At 38.9% G+C, this 17,181-nt stretch overlaps 1 protein-coding gene across 1 annotated transcript; it reads left to right on the forward strand.

Annotated features, from left to right (window-relative positions):
- Positions 1-2,066: 2,066 nt before the first annotated feature.
- Positions 2,067-8,983, forward strand: LOC306986303 (uncharacterized protein; the record flags this gene model as incomplete). The annotated part of the gene is made up of 6 exons (XM_079589421.1): positions 2,067-2,076; positions 3,432-3,806; positions 3,909-3,974; positions 4,221-4,303; positions 6,777-6,808; positions 8,879-8,983. 6 exons carry the CDS (start codon positions 2,067-2,069, stop codon positions 8,922-8,924), a joined length of 612 nt encoding a protein of 203 aa, XP_079445547.1. The 3' UTR covers positions 8,925-8,983.
- Positions 8,984-17,181: the final 8,198 nt, after the last annotated feature.

The raw sequence follows: 17,181 nt of genomic DNA on the forward strand, positions 1-17,181 counted from the left end.
GAGAGCAAGAGACTGCGGTGCGCGTGCCTCATGAAGCGCATGTAATATCCATGTAATATCTCCCGGTGGTGCTACTGTGCTACTACCCTTCATATCGCATGTTCCGGCGATGTGACTATCGCTCACTCGCACATCGTGATGTCGATGTTAAAACCGAATATCGTTCAGCCCTAGTACAGACTGTTTTCCGGTCAACGCCACACTGACGTAGAAAGGGATGTTCAAAAATGCAGGCCACGGTGAAAAAGTGTTTGTCTCATCTCAACACAGGACAATCACAGCTGGTCAGGAACAGTCAGGTACAAATTCAAAACAGAATCCTGAAGATTCCCACGTCAGGACTTTTCGGGGCCTCTGGCCCAGGAACTGCTCTTTACTCTGACTTCTCTCAGTATTTATCTATTTGGAACTGAACATCTTAGCCAATCCCAGGTCTAACAGAAACTGAAAATGGCTAATAGCGCCTTCCGTGTAATGCATATGCATTCATGGGAGGATCACATAAAGAGATGGGAGGGGAAGCGTTAACTGCGCCTAATTATGTATTCGACGTTATGTAGCCTACTAAAACCGCCACTGACAGCGCGTCTCTTATTTTGCGGTAAAAATCCTCCGCCTCGGAAAAGCAGGTGCAAACCAGGATATGCGTAGTACTATTTCTAATAGGCTAATATACCAAATGCAAATCACAATTATGCTCTATGACATTTTCTATTATCCTTATTAGTTAGCGAGGAAAAAGTTGTTGGTTCAAGCGACATAATGGTTGGATGAACAATGTGCGTGACCCTTGTCATCCCACAGACAAATTACCAAAATGAAATGACCAAACACAAAATCGATTTAGTAAGCTTACACTTAAAGATGGCCAATAGCCTAACCAAAACTCCAAACGTAGCCTTAAAGGACAAGTTCGGTATTTTACACTTAAAGCCCTGTTTACAGATCGTATCTGATGAAATAGAACGGTTAAGATTAAAATTTGGACACATGCTGCTGTCCCGAGAATTTTAGGTTTATTTAGCTTTTGTGGACCTATTTTGCCAAACGTGTCACACCCGTGATTCTTCCGTTGAGAGCTTGAATAATAGACACTCCAGCGGTGGAGTAATATCGTACCTCACACAGCACATTCAATACAAGTCATGGAGTTGGACAAAAACTACGATAAAACCTGTTGGAAAGCATCTTTTTCAGCGATTTTTTTTGGGACCGTATCAGTGAACACCCCTGACCACTCCAAAGTTTAATCTTAACCGTTCTATTTCATCAGATACGATCTGTAAACAGGGCTTTAAGTGTAAAATACCGAACTTGTCCTTTAATGTACAAATTAAAGATGGCATATATTATAGTTACGTTTCATTAGCATGTTAGACATTTTAATTGGAAAATACAAAACCATGTGTGGACGAGTATAAATGAACATTTTAAGTGTTGCAATAATCCCGGTCACTTTTTTAAATATCAGCAATGGCCGGGTGGGTGAATATTATTTGTACAGTAGGATATAGACATCATTATTAAAAAATATAAATAGGCCTAAATGGGACCTATACAAAGTCCATTTACAATCACGACTAATTATCTTATTCAGACTTACCTTCATTTTCTAATGTGATCTAAGCAGCTATCGATTCATTCCATGCATTCCACAGCAACCAGCGTTAATGCACAACGTCTTGAATTGTGGTACATTGAATTTGTGTACTGGGGGACTGCATCGTCTGTTAAAGCCAATTTTTTATTCATAAAGTTTAAGGTCGTGCCTCCTTTTTTCACCATTTCCACCTTTTTGTGGGTCGAGGATATTACAACATCCTTTGTAATTTCGGTCCAGATGGCATTAATTTGTGTTGGTGTGGAATTCCGGCCATGTATAATATTTAAATTCGATGCCTACTCATAAACAAGCAGATCATATTGCTAAATCTTTTTTTCACAGTTTTGATTGACCGATAGAGAGAGAAAGAGGCCCATTCAATTGCACGTTTAAAGGGTGCAGTGTACGATGTAGTGGGCGCAGAAAGGCGCAGACTACACAAACACCTGCAACCTACGTAAATATGAAGCAAGGTGCGGTCTCAATAAAAGTCTCAATAAAAGTGCTTTCTGCGTCTTCTTCAAGGCGCTAATAACGTTGCGCTCGCAAATGTACGTACATCTGGCCCTCAGTGTCTTAAATGACCCTGCAGAAAATCAAATAGGCCTCAAGATCCTAAATGCATAACACTCTCATCTAGTTATATCATTCTAAACTGTTTGAACATTTGAACTGAATTCCATTTCTCAACAAGCATCACAGTACTTCTTGAGATTTACAAAACAAACATTAAAAGTGAAATAAAATAATATAATACTGGTAAATGAAAATTGGCCATTTACATTATCCTAAATCTTGAAGTTGAATTGGAGGAGCACACAACATGTACAGTAACAGCCTTCGACAGAAACAATGACTGACAAAGAATCAAAGAACAAGGGCAGACTAAATATAAATACAGATAATGTAAACCAGGTGTGAGTAATGGAACTGAACTGAAGAAGCATAGGAATTCCATAAACGCTGTGTGATAATCATGTCCAGGAAAAACTAAAAACCAGGAATGCAATATACTAAACTAAACACAGAGACAAAGGAAAAACCATAACCGGATTACACTAAACACAAGACAGGGAAACACTAGAAAAACCATTAATGGAATTTCATAGAAACAAGATACAGACATGCAGGGGAAACCATGACATGAACACTGCAACATCATCAGTATCCCTGGTTTTACTATTGATAGGTATGAAATTGGTTGAAATTAACAATTTTGGTTTTATTCCTATTGACAGCATTTATCTAAAATAAAAAAATAAAAAATTACATTGTCATTCAAATCACGTATTTGCAGAAAATATCATCTGGTCAAAATAACAAAAACATGAAGTGTTTGTCAGACCTCAAACTATGCAAAGAAAATTAGTTAATATTTGTTATTAAACCACACAATTCTAATATGTTAACTTAGGAAGAGTTCAGAAATCAATATTTGGTGCAATAATCATAATTGTATAATACAGTAATAATTGTCTCAAAATAATTGGCTATCATGCATCTTGAAATGCTCTCCAGCAGTGTTTGACATTGTTCTTGGGTGATTTTATGCCATTCCTGGTGCAAATATTCAACCAGCTCAGCATTGTTTGATGGCTTGTGACCATCCATTTACTCTTGAAAGAAAATGCAGGTCTCAATATTTTCCAGAGCTCTAGGGTAATTATTCTGAGAGTTAATGTGGAGATCCGTTTTCTGCAACTATGCTCTTATGAAACATGATCACATTGCCTGTATCTGTGAACTCTCTTTGTAATGTCCACCTTTGAAAAATGTTGTTATTATGTAATGGGTAGAACATTATATGACACTCTTCTTTTGTTATAAGGTCCTTTAGAATCTGACACTGTGGTGCTCACCCTTAACCCATGTGTGGAGGAAAATGAATCTGACACTGTGGTGCTCACCCTTAACCCATGTGTGGAGGAAAATGAATCTGACACTGTGGTGCTCACCCTTAACCCATGTGTGGAGGAAAATGAATCTGACACTGTGGTGCTCACCCTTAACCCATGTGTGGAGGAAAATGAATCTGACACTGTGGTGCTCACCCTTAACCCATCTGTGGAGGAAAATGAAACTGTGTGTGAGGATTCTGCTGGACCAGATGCTGCAGTGACAGAATCCACGATGGATGTTGCCGAGTGTGAAGACATGGCACAAACAACATTCTGTGGTGATTTGGTTCAGCCTGCAGAGCACGGTAGGCATTCATTCACATTGAGTTTAGACCCACTTTAGAACCATGAAAAACAAATGTAGAAAATAACCTATAAATACTGTTGTCCATCATAACTTGTTGCAGTCAAGGACACCAAAAACAAAGAAGTTGTCCCAAAAAAGAAAGGGAGAAAAAGCTGTCAAAAGACACGTAAGTATTTGGAACGTCTTGGCCCTTTACTGTGCTTGTCTTGCCAAAAAGCGAGACAGAGATCTGAGATCAAGGTGATCATAGTGTTTTAATTGCCTGTACATGTAAAAGTGAAGTATCTGTATAATATCTTGTTTCCTTTTCCTTTATCATCTTATTGATATACTGCATTCTGAAGTGATCCAATAATGTTGCTTACAAAACATCAATGCTTCCGTAATGCTTATGTCAGTTGTGATCATATAGGTCTGCCATGCGAGGAATGTGCAGAGCGGACATCGTCCGGAAACTTTCTTTATTCAAAGATTCTAAAAAAAAGAGGGGATCTGGTAAGTTATTGATTCTTCTATTTCATATAGATGTCTTTTTGTGGGGGGTTGTATTTTTTTATTACAGGACAGTGGTAAACACAGACTAGGAGCCGAGCAGAGCAGGGCTTAAACAAATTCTTAAAAGTGAATACAATAAAATCCTATACATTGTCTATGTTCCTAAATCGTTAGAAATACTTATTTAACGGCCTGATCCATCAGTCAACTCTCTCACTCAGGGAGAAAAGGGTAGAGCTAGCACAAGTGTTACAGTACATCACCTGGAGAGAAAGGGTCTGTGCAGATTAATGCTTTTGATATAACTTTGCAAAATAACAATTAGTATATGTTCTTTTTTAAATAAAATCCCCAAATCTGGAAGCCCAATTGCTTTTGGTTCATAAAATATACATTTTGCATAATAAATGTCAGTAAGACATTTAAAGTGATGGTTCGGAGTTAGTTAACCCCTGGTTTTTTTTGTAACTTTGGACATCGTTCCAAACAACCCCTCATCAGCTTATATCCCTTATTAAAACATTGGTCGAGAAAGCGCTATCAGCTGATTGACTAAATGCATGCGCTAATGGATGCTTCATACATTACCCCAATAATAATGCCCAGAATCGTACCAAACTTCGACAGTAGTACAAATAGTTTTTGTACTTATAAAACGAGGCATAGCAAAGTTTGTAAGAACACCAGAAGTATTTAAATAAATCTTGCCTGATGGCTCCTAACGCACGACGTCCCGCGAGATCACGCACAGAGCACAACATCAATTGCCGGAAGACACAAACAAGCAAGAAACGAGCGAATAGCAGCATAGCTGAGTTTGAGGTGAGCATCGAATGCGACAATGTGTGGATCAATTTCAAAGGTCGACCGTACATATTCGAACCTGAATACACGGACGAGGAGCTATAACTAATGGAGGAGATGTGCTCTGTGTGTGATGTCACGGGATCTGGTGTGGTAGCATCTGAGATTAGCAGGCACCCATCAGGAAAGTGTTATTTAAATATACTTCTGCTGTACTTACAAACTTTGCAATGCCTCATTTTATAAGTTCAGAACCTATTTGTACTACTGTCAAAGTTTGGTATGATTCTGGGCATTATTAGTGGGGTAAATGTACGAAGCACGTTTGGATCCATTAGCGCATGCGTTTAGTCAATCAGCTGATAGCGCTAACTCGACCAATGTTATAACAAGGGATATAAGCTGATGAGGGGTTGTTTGGCTCGATGTCAAGGTGCCAAAAAACCCTAGATTAATTGATTCCGAACCATCACTTAAGGTAAGGTAAAAAAAAAAAAAAAAGGTAGCAAAGGTAGTTTACAAGCCAATCGTTTATCATAATACAACAGTGTGAATTCACATTACATTTGGTTTGGATCAAAAACCTTAAATGTTAATTTGGCAGCCAGTAATTGGATGGTTGCTCCAACGTAAACATCTTTGCTGAAGTGTTTATAGGTAAGGTGTCACACTGAAACCCTCAAATATCTTGTGGTTTAAGTGCAAAGTCATACCAAAGACTCCAGTTGAACAATGCTTGGCCTCCAGCCTCAAAATAGAGTGGTTTGGATTTAAGAACTTGCTTACAGACTACTCTACTGCTCAAGTTGCAACACGCTACAGAAATATCAGATTGGCAGCCACCTACAGCTTACCATGCTAAAATTTTGACTTAATCTCTTTTCAAAACAAAGAAAAGCATTGTGTCTGTGTACAGTAGATGACACTGGATTCATATAGCGCTCAGACAAATATATTGTCCATTTAAAACAGTTGAGAATGGATTCATGTATTAAAAGTGCAACTTAAACTTTTGTGCGACATACAGTATAGTCCGGAAAATATGGTAGTCTCTATGTTCAGCTCTAGGGATTGGTACCAGCAACTTTGGGAATGTGGTCTGTTTCTACACTGTAAAGATAAAAAAGCCTGCTGAGTTTCTGTTCTATGTCTTTAATTGCACTCACCTGGTGAGCCAGGTCTAAATATGTACCAGACCACACGGTAGCAATGAAATATTGTGGTGGAACTGGTTTTGTGGTCCAGAATTGGTGATGAGGGTAATTTTGATGATGTTGGTAAATGGTAGGCAGGAGGGAGATGCATTAATCCATAAAAATACATTGTGATGTTGATTAAATTTAATACACAGGCACAAAATAGAACATATTTTGGGCGAGACCAACAACCTGACACTGGAATATTAACAAAGGCTTAAACTGAAGACTTAACTTTATACTGAATCCACTAGCAGCAGCAAAGAAGGCATGTAACATGACACATGATGTCACAATGACAGGAAACAATGATGGACAAGGGAATTATTAAACAGGGGGTACTACTAATAGGGGAATAGAAACCTGGTGTGGAGGATGAAGACAAACAAGACAATCCATTGCACAGTTGATTAAATGCAACAAGTCTAATGTAAATGTTGAATGATTAAAAAAAACATATGCATCTTTTTCAGGGATTTATTCGATGGTGTCCGTGTGCGACCTGGTATGTATGAATTTTAGGCAACATTACAACACACTCTATGTCCTGAAACAGTGATTCTCAAAACTCTCCAAGGGGACCCCTGAACAAGCTCTCCAAGTAGATTCAGGTTTGCTACTGTAGCTCTGGAATACATCTAATACAGGGGTGGGGCAACCTGTTCCACGGAGGGCCTTAGTGTATGCTGGTTTTTGGTCTTTCCCTTCAATTAGAGCATAATTAGGACCTAGACTGCCAGGTGAGGGGAGATCCTAACCAATTAGTGAGCTTCTCCATCAGTCTGGTACAAGGGAAAAGAGAAAACCTGCATACACTTGGCCTTAGGACCGGTTTGACACCCCTGGTCTAATATATTGCATGGCTGGGGGTTCCTTCGAGAGGTTTTGAGAACCATTGGTTTTGATGTTTTCAAGACCAGTTTTTGGTTGCTCTATATAGTTTTAACCCAAGGCTACAGTAAAGTGTACAAATTCACTTATTAGTGAATGAAATCAGTAGAGAATGAGTAGGTAGAAAGTGTAGTTTTTAGTTTAGTGTTTTGTCTTGCCATAATATTGGCACACATTTAAACATGTATGATCAGTATTGTGGACCACCCGTATGTGGTGCAGCACTTTAAGTCACTGCCTGGCAGCACAACCTCATCAATATGGCCAGTGCTTGAATCCTGGTCAGCTCATTACAATTATGCCAGGTGGGTCTGCTTGGGGTGGCATTAATTGGTACAACACTGCCCTGGCTAGACAAGTAGACAGACACAATCAGGCTGTCAGTCTTGTGGGATTCCTTATGTGTAAGTCTGCCACCTGCCAAATTCCATAATGGTTGTATACTGTTGAATATGTAGAACCTTGGATAACCCCTAGATTTTAAAGCAGAACTTGGTAACAACAACCTGTTCTGGAGAAGTTGGTGACTTTCCCCGCTCCCCCCAGCGTTCCCAGGCAGAAAAGCAACCTTGCAACTTGGGCTCTACCGTCCCGGCAAAATAAAAATTGGAAGTCTCGTGAGAAGCGAGAACAATCGAGAACAAGCAAGAACGAGCGAGAGACACGAACTGCTTTACGGGCTCGATAATAACAAACGCACATGAGCAGCGGTAGAGAACTACAGAGAAGGGGAGTAGGGTGCCGTAAGTGAGCTGTTATTACTACAGTGTTGAGAAAACATGCGACAACAAAAGTCAAGATCAGCGAAGAAACGACCAGATCTACCGAGCTTCTGCTTTAAAACTTTGGAATCACCAGGAAATGTGTGTGTTTCTTTGAGAAAATTAAACCTTCATTCACCAAGGTGGCATTAAATTCATGAAAATGTGTATTGTTTACCAGTGCCTATGTTGCAAATGTCTATCACTGTTGGAAATGACAGATTTATAATGAATTATTTAAAAACAACAAAAAATACACTTGTGTCCTAATGATGAAGTGTTTTAGCTCATCCGTAAATAATTAGGTTTTTACTAACATTTCTGATCAATTTAACACCTTGGTGAAGGAAGTAATAGATTTTTATCAAAACACTTGAACATTCCTGGGTGATTACACATTTCTGAATGGTGGTGTAGAGACATCTGGGTTGAACAAGCATTGTGAATTAGAGGACGCGATTCGACCATCTTGCACCCAAGTGAGGTTCCTGATGAGACAAAGCTTAGAGAGGAATTGAACATGAGAATTGTGTGGGAATACAAACAGAGGGAACAATGATCATTATTAAAGACAAAACTATGCAACGATATGAATCTAACCATATCTTTTATAGGTGAAACATTATACTTGTTAACTTGGACAGCTATTAGAACAAGGCTTACATGACATAATATACATTTTCTTATTATTGCAGTCCTATCTATAGTAAAAAAATGTCTATGTCAATTATATTATTGAAATATGGACACTCAGTCATGTGTATATAAAGCTGTGTATGCTGAATGGTAGTACAGTATTTTCTCTTTCTTTACATAAACAGTAGCCCCTACTGTACTTAAGTTAAATAGGATAGTGAATAAGACAGATTAAAACAGTTGCTGCATTTTCTCATATGATTTCTTACTCTTTTGTTTTGAAACAGTGGGACCAAATGGAAGGACAGTTGGGAGCCTTTGTCCTGCCTTTGAGATTAGCACCAGAGAAGTGTCAAAAACAGAGGACACCTGTGTATCTTCCTGATAAGAGCTTCCTGCTTCCTGCTTGGAGAGAGAGGGGGGGTTTCTCTCTCCTGCGTGTCTTTTTCTTTTATGCTTTGCCTTTTGTTTTGGCCAGCATCTTGTTTTTAATTTGTTAAATAAACTGGTAATCTTTTGATTAAGTTTTTGCGTCCTACCTTTTTGTCACAACCTCTGAGCCGGGTCGTGACAATAGCCACTAATAAATATATCTTTGTGCATAAGTGTTGAGGTCATAATATAAGTATCAAAAGAACAAAGGCCTGTATACTGTATTATTCTCTATTGGACAATGTTTTCAGTTAAGTCATATCTAAATGTCTAACAAAAGGTCAGATTTGGAAGCATTATTATGTGTACTTTTTAATTTATTTGTAGAATCAAATCATCTGGGTTTTTCAATTATGTAATTGGTCAAACACATTACATAATGTTTCTCTATTTTTTAAAATTGCAGTCTAGATTTTGAGTAATATAATACAGTTTTTAAATGGGTTTACTTTAGTCATGTATTTATTTCGGACAATCTGTATCTGCACAACATTCTAGTAGTGACAAAAGTGACAGAAAAAATGGTTGTAGACACAGCGGGGGACGCTGTTTGTCGGAGGGCTGTCTGGACTATTGTAATCAACAAACGAAGAAGAGTAAGTGCGCACACACGCACACACTAATAACTCATTGACACACACGTTAGTTGGATCCAATTACAGTAAAGGTTGGATCAGGGATGCATGTGTGCTCCGCAAATTCATGTCCTAAATACTGTTTATTTGCTGATCAAAAATGTATGAAGAATGACTTAAATTGTATCATGAAATATACAGGTTTGACTGTAGTCATGTCGTCCCATGATGAATAATAGGCCTAATCATATTTTTAGGCTTAACCAATACATGATATATTTGGATGCAATTATATCTTAAAGTTGCAGAACGTAATCAAACGTTGCATGAATAGATCTAAAAGAATAGCCTATTCAAATCACATCTAACATGAAAATAAACATATTCTTTATTATCACTTTAAAAACAGGGAATTAACAGTTTTTATCCATATTGTCTAATATGGTTTTGGGTTTACATCCAAGGTGTTTAATGAAAATGCAAGTAGTTAGCCTAAAATGTAATGCTATTTTAACACAGTCTCATCCCAAAATGTCACATACTGACGGGTCTTGACCATACGGCAACATACGACGAAAAGGGTACCCTTTAACGTCCATATGTGACGATTCGGGTATGGTTGGGTTTAGGTATGCGTTAGGGTACCGCTAGGAGGCGCTGCTGGTGCGCTTATGTCTGCGTCTCATATTGACGTTATAGGGGTACCCTTTTCGTCGTATGTTGACGTATGGTCAAGACCCGTCAGTATATGACGTTTTGGGGTTATGTCAAGGGGGAAATGTACGTGTTTCCACAACTGCATCACTACGCGTTGCCATGACATCAATTCTTATCGGAGTTTTGAAAATATTATATATTTATATTTATATACATTTATATATATATATATATATATATATATATATATATATATATATATATATATATAGAGAGAGAGAGAGAGAGAGAGAGAGAGAGAGAGAGAGAGAGAGAGAGAGAGACAGACTGATGAGTAACTTACAGGGTAGCAAGATGGGCGTGGCTTTTAAAAGTGCCTTTGTGTCTGTGGTGCTTTGTTTATATACTGTCTATGGCTTTGAAGCTGCCAAATTTGAACCAGTCAATAATTTATATTAATTGTTTTATTTCTTATTGAAAAATTGAGATGAGCCACAATTTTTAAGTTATGAAATAAATTGTATTGTTAATTATGGATTTATTTGGTTGTTTATTATATATTTTTGAGTGGATTTTAAACAATTAGACTGTAAAACAAACTAAAGTTTCTAAACACAACTTATTGTCCTGACTTTTTTTAATCAAACCTCCGATAAAAATACGTTATCCAGCTTCTTAAAGCAGTGCCAATAACACGAAAACGCTAAAACTGCTTACTTGCAAGCGTTGTTAAACTCACCTTTTAATGTCGTTTTGCCTGCAGTTGAGGGTTGCTTTGGTCAAACTCACCTCTGAATACCGTTTTACCTGCAGTTGAGTGTTGTTAAACTCATCTCTGCGTTGTTAAACTCACCGATGAATGATCATGTGCGTTGTTAAACTCACCGATGAATGATCATGTGCGTTGTTAAACTCACCGCTGAACGCGCTAAACCTTTGCGGGGACTTTGATATCAGATTGCGAGCGGTTTTAAACATCAAAAACCAGTTGGAGGGCCAGATAAAAAATATCTGGGTGCCGCAATTTGACTCGCCCTGGCATAGATAATATTTTGTAGCCCAATGAGAAAAAAGGGAGTAAATAATTAAAACAAAATGAACAGCATTAGCTGCTACGTGTGAAAAGAAACCTGCTTTGGATGTATTATGTTCAGGACAAACGTAATAGCACTGCAATAGATTGGCTATATTAGGTTAAGGACCAACGTAATAGCACTGCTTATATTAGGTTAAGGACCAACGTAATAGCACTGCTTATATGTTGGCATGTAACGTAATTGCGATTTGCAAAATAGTTTCCCCAGAACGTATTTCGTGTGATACAGGGTTGCCCACGATACAGTTCACGCCCTTAGGGGAGGGGCAACCGTGGGAATTTTCCCACACTCACCGCGCATGCGCACTCAGGAACTCACACGGGTGGGGGCTATGGGCATAGGAATTTATGATGGGTGCCATAAATCACTCAAAGTGACATAAAGGCACCCTACAAACTCTCTCTCCCATTGCCAGGGTTATGTTCTGTCATGTCTTAGTTTTCATTGTGCTCTGTTTGGCTTTTTCCTTTGACCCAGTTTGTGTTTCATTGATTCACACTCGCACCCGTCCCTTGTTAATTAACTCGTCAGCTTCTTTGTTTGCCCAGTGCATTTAAGCCCTCAGTTCTGTTCCTGGATTGTGTAATGTCAATGCTTCTGTTTTCTCTGAGTTAATCTCCTGTTTATAGTTTTGATTCTTGGATTAAATATGAATTTCAGTATCTTCATTTCCGTGCGCTTTCATTGCTGCCATCCTCTCTAACACTCATCACAGAAAACTCTGCTATTTTAGATTTTCAAAAAAGATCATTTTGTTTGATTTATAAGCTTGTATGGGGACCACAAAAATTGGTCCCCATAATGTAGGGGATGCCACACACACACACACACACACACACACACACACGCGCACACACACACACGTTTTTGAGATTTGCCTGTTACGGGAGCATGCAAACTTTTTTTTTTGAGAGAGAGAGCTCAAAAGCATTTGATATCATGATTTATGAACCTCTATTTGTGCTATAAATGAATCAAACTCATGTTTGTTGGCTTGTTTGAACCATTTATGAGTAATTAGATGAGTTTCACCTGTTTCAACATTTGTTTGTTGCAGTTACATTTCACAATAGTGTATTTGAGTAAATGTATTATATATTTTCTGTTTATTCACTAAAAAGTACATTTATGAAGGGTCAATTATGCAGGACAATTATAAAAGTCTGCACAATAGCACCAATGAACGAATATCTGTTTATCAGCCAGGAAAAACTAAACTCAGTCCAATTCAAATTTTATCTAGGCAAACACCAAAAGAAAAACAAATGGATTGTTTGCAAATGCTATGAATACTCTCTCTCTCTATTACACACACAGTTTCAAGTTAGAGGTCACTAGAAGTCCATCCCATGCAAATGTTCCCGGGGAAGATTATCTCCAACAAAAGCCACCAGGAGTCAAACCGAGGAATCTGGTCATATAAATGTGAAGCTTCCACATGTACACACACACACACACACACACACACACACACACACGCACGTACACGCACGCACGCACACACACACACACACACGGAATGTTTGAACCTTACATTTATGACATGCTTTGTTAAAACAAACAAAAAATATCTAAACAAATGGATGTTCCTGTTTGTTTCTATCAGTCGTGTCTCCATGTTTGTTCAGACATTAGTCAATATCTGATATAGACCGGCCTCAGGCGTCACATTGAAATAAGCTAATAATTATAGTTGGTCACTCAAGATGTTAGTCAGACATTATCAGTGAACAGGTCCAGACCTTCTGCCCTGAGTCAAAAGTCTCACTATGTGAGACTACAATAGGAATGACTTAAAAGTGTTCACACAACAAAGTTTCCGAAGTCATTCACTTTCAATGAGAGTTGACATAACTGACGGTGACTTACAGTAAGTGTTGGCTATGCATTGCAGGCAAGTTCTGTTATGTGACAACAGTATTACAACGATGTTACATTGCAATATTGTTACATTGCAACGTTATGCATATGCAGCAATGCAGTGACTACCAATAGAAATCAAGACATTTGAGGACGTAATCCACCTCCTGTCAGACATTGTAATTGAGTGTTGGCTAGATGGACATAATCTTACTGTTACTATGAGTGATTTCACTGTTCAAAATGATTTGCTACATCAGCTAACCAGCGGGGTACCTCAGGGTTCAGTGCTTGGTCCGCTCATCTTCTCTATCTACAGACTGGGCACTATCATAAAGGCAAACAGCTTGTCTCCAGGCTCTTCATTTCAAGATTGGACTACTGCAATCTTGGGTTGGTTGTAATTAAGCTTTTGGAGTTAATCCAGAACATAGTTGCACATCTGGTCCTCCAGGAACCACACAAGGCTAATCACACACCCCTCCTAGTTTCACTTCACTAGCTACCTATAGCTGCCCTTCAGCTAATTTAAGACTTTGCCTAGTGGTTTTATCACTAGATATACTCTCTATGCTCCACCTTCACAATCTTCAAGAATCAGCTTAAGACACATCTCTTACTCTTGTTTTAACTAAAGGCTCTTTCTGTAATCATCTAGCTTTCACTTGCACTATACGTATTGTTGATTCTTATATGATCAATTACTTGTAATGTCCCTAATTTGTTGCCTTGGATAAAAAGGGTCTCCACATATCCACATAGTGTGGACATTACCAAATCAAACAACTAGTTATTAAGGCAGTGGCATCAATCTTTTATGTCACCAAAAATGCAGTGCTAGGAAATCACAGAAACTACGTGTCTTGATTCAGTAATGTAGTTGCTTACACCAATCCTGCATTAAAAGCACCAGCTCCATAGGCATAAACAAAACACAGCACATTGTTGACGGTAGTTTACTAACAAATTTTAAATTATAAAATATCTCTGGTGTTTGTTTTGTCAGAAATAGCTAACATTAGGCGGCTTAAACTGTTGTCATCCATGTGTCTTGTTTACAGCAGTGAGATGCCAAAAGTTCGCTATGGTTATCCCTGTTACATCTTCAGGAGTAATTCATGTATTTCATACAATCAGACTTTGGTCAGGGGTTTTTAGGTTTTACAAATCCAGGGACCCAGCCACTCCAAGGGAACCCTCCCGCATAAACCCCCAGATGATTCACTCACAAAACATGCGTACGTGGCCCAAAAGCCCAAACCAAGACCAGGCAGACTCTGACACTGACACACACACACACACACACACACACGCACACACACACACACACGCACACACACGCACACACACACACACACACACACACACACACACACACACACACACACACACACACACACACACACACACACACACACAGCAAGATCTGTAATTTCCCTCACTCTCTTCACCCTTCACTCTGTCTCGCACACTTATGTTCTCTCTTTATATCCGCTTCAGCATGATCACCACGAGATAGCTGATGCACACAGCAACACGTGTGCTTAATCACAGTGTAGATGACTGTCAGTGATGAAAGAGAGGAAGATGAATTAAAGGAATAATGACGATGACAATGTTCTTTGTGATTCACACTGATGGCAGCGACCTCAAGCACTGCGTCATTATTGACATAACAGTTTGTTAGAAGAGAATATATTATATTTTTACTATTATTGACATTCATTTTTGCAAACATTGACGTGATTGATATTGCACTATCCCAGTAGAAACAACTGGTTTGGGTCTCCAACAAATCCCTCGCCCTAAGTAGACAAATTCAGCATGCAACTTGTCCCACACTATATGTGCTGCATGAATGAGACCTCACATCCTCGAGGATTAAGAGTGAGGAACCCAACAGCCAATAAATAGCTTTAAAGGTGCATTAAGCAACTTTTCATGTTAAAAAATACCCGTTTTCTAACCCATACATGCTTAAACAATTGCTTGATGGGCTGAATGAGCCCTTCTCTGATCACTGAGATTGTCTCTATAATCCTGTAAAGTAAAATAAATAAGAGGGATTCGGGCCGGAATCTTAGACTGGGCGTGACGTCATGCGCGTTCATGGCACGCTCACATAGCTATGTCTGGCAGGTTTGTGTGTTCGCTGGCATTCTCCGTAGAAGATGGATTGTAAGAGACCTGCTTGTAGTTCATTTCAAACACCAACGCAAACTCCACGTAAGATAAAAAAAAGAAAACTTTTGTCTAGTGCGTGCACATCTCTGGCTGCAGTTTCGCTTGCCGCCAGAGGTGGCATAGTTCTGCAAAAACTCAGAAAGTTGCTTAATGCACCTTTAAAAAGTTAGATGCACTTAGGGTGAATTCCAATTCTCTGTCTTACCCCTTCCCCTTAGTTGTGCATGTTCACGTGAGAGTAATGGCTATCCCAATTCTCGTTTTGCTCGAGGGGTAGGGCTAAGGGGAAGTGGTAGATACCCCTTAAAACCAAGCATTTTCACGAGCTTACTTGAAATCGAGCCCTACCCCTCGAACAAAACGAGAATTGGGGTAGCCATTACTCTCACGTGAACGTGCAAAACTAAGGGGAAGGGGTAAGACAGAGAATTGGGATTCACCATTAGGCCTATATTGAAGGACCCAAGGAATATCATTGAGTCTTGGGGTGAGCTCTTTAAAAACTTAGTAACCACATTGCATCAAGTCTTGCACAGGAAATAACTCACGTTCTTTCTGAAAATGAAAAGAAAATGTTTTATTATATTCTCTCTCTCTCTCTCTCTCTCTCTCTCTCTCTCTCTCTCTCTCTCTCTCTCTCTCTCACACACACACACACACACACACACACACACACAACGTTGGCAGAATCTCCCCATTTATCAAGTTCAAACACAAACACCCAAATGAGTGCTCATTTTAGAACACAGTATCATTTCACATAATCACAGTTTCTCCATATAACTCTCACCTCAGTTGAGAATATATGAGCATTTTTGCAAACACGTACAACTCTCAGCTTAAATTTGACAACAATGGTGTTCCATCAAGACATGTGGATCAACACGGTAGGCTATTAAAAAAAATCTGAATAAGAAAACAGACAATATTGGCAAACAACACAAATCCAAGCTAATATGTTTTCAAATCAATGGGACACTTGTTGTGTGTTCATTTTGCTAGGTGTGTTTTAACATTTGCATGCGTTTGTTTGTCTGTCGCTGCAACCCGTTAACACTAAATGCGTCTCTATAGCACGCATTGTGTTTATCGTGCAATATGCGAAAATGAGTTTTTCCGTGATATCCGTGAAACCTACCCATAACGATACGCATGTAGGTTTAGTAGTGGTGTGGGATGCGTGTGTATTATACGTTTGGTTAGGATTAGTGGTGTGGGGTGTGTGTGTATTACACTTAATGAAGTGCGTATCAAATGAACGCGAGAACTGCGTACCATATGCACGTAAAAACTAATTTTCGCATATAAATTGCACGATAAACACAATTCACACTATAGAGACGCATTTTCATGAGATCAGGCTGGTCTCAGTCATGATGCCCTAGGCAAAGGAATATGAGTCTGTGCAGTGTCTGTGTTTATGTGTGCTCACGTGCACTTTCTCATTGTGTTGTTCTTATGTCATTGGCCACTGGTTTTCAACTGGTGTGGTCGCAAACCAAAAATGGGTGGCAGGTTTGTTCTGATACGGTTGCGGACAGCTGGAGATGCAAATAACGCAAGGCAACTAGCCATATAATCATGAATAATTAGGATAGCAAAATAAATACAACTCAGGCTACATTAAATTTGTGTTCTCTTTTGGGATGACCATGACTGGTTGACCACAATGTGTTTTGCACAGTGAGTTGTTTTATGCAGGCTGCATAGAGCGTAAAGAAACAACAGAAGTTTAATTTTGTATATCAACAATTTTGGTGGGCCTGTTGTGTTGAGATGCCAGTA

The sequence above is a fragment of the Phoxinus phoxinus genome, assembly GCF_949152265.1.
Source record: "Phoxinus phoxinus genome assembly, chromosome: 18".
Lineage (NCBI taxonomy): Eukaryota > Metazoa > Chordata > Actinopteri > Cypriniformes > Leuciscidae > Phoxinus > Phoxinus phoxinus.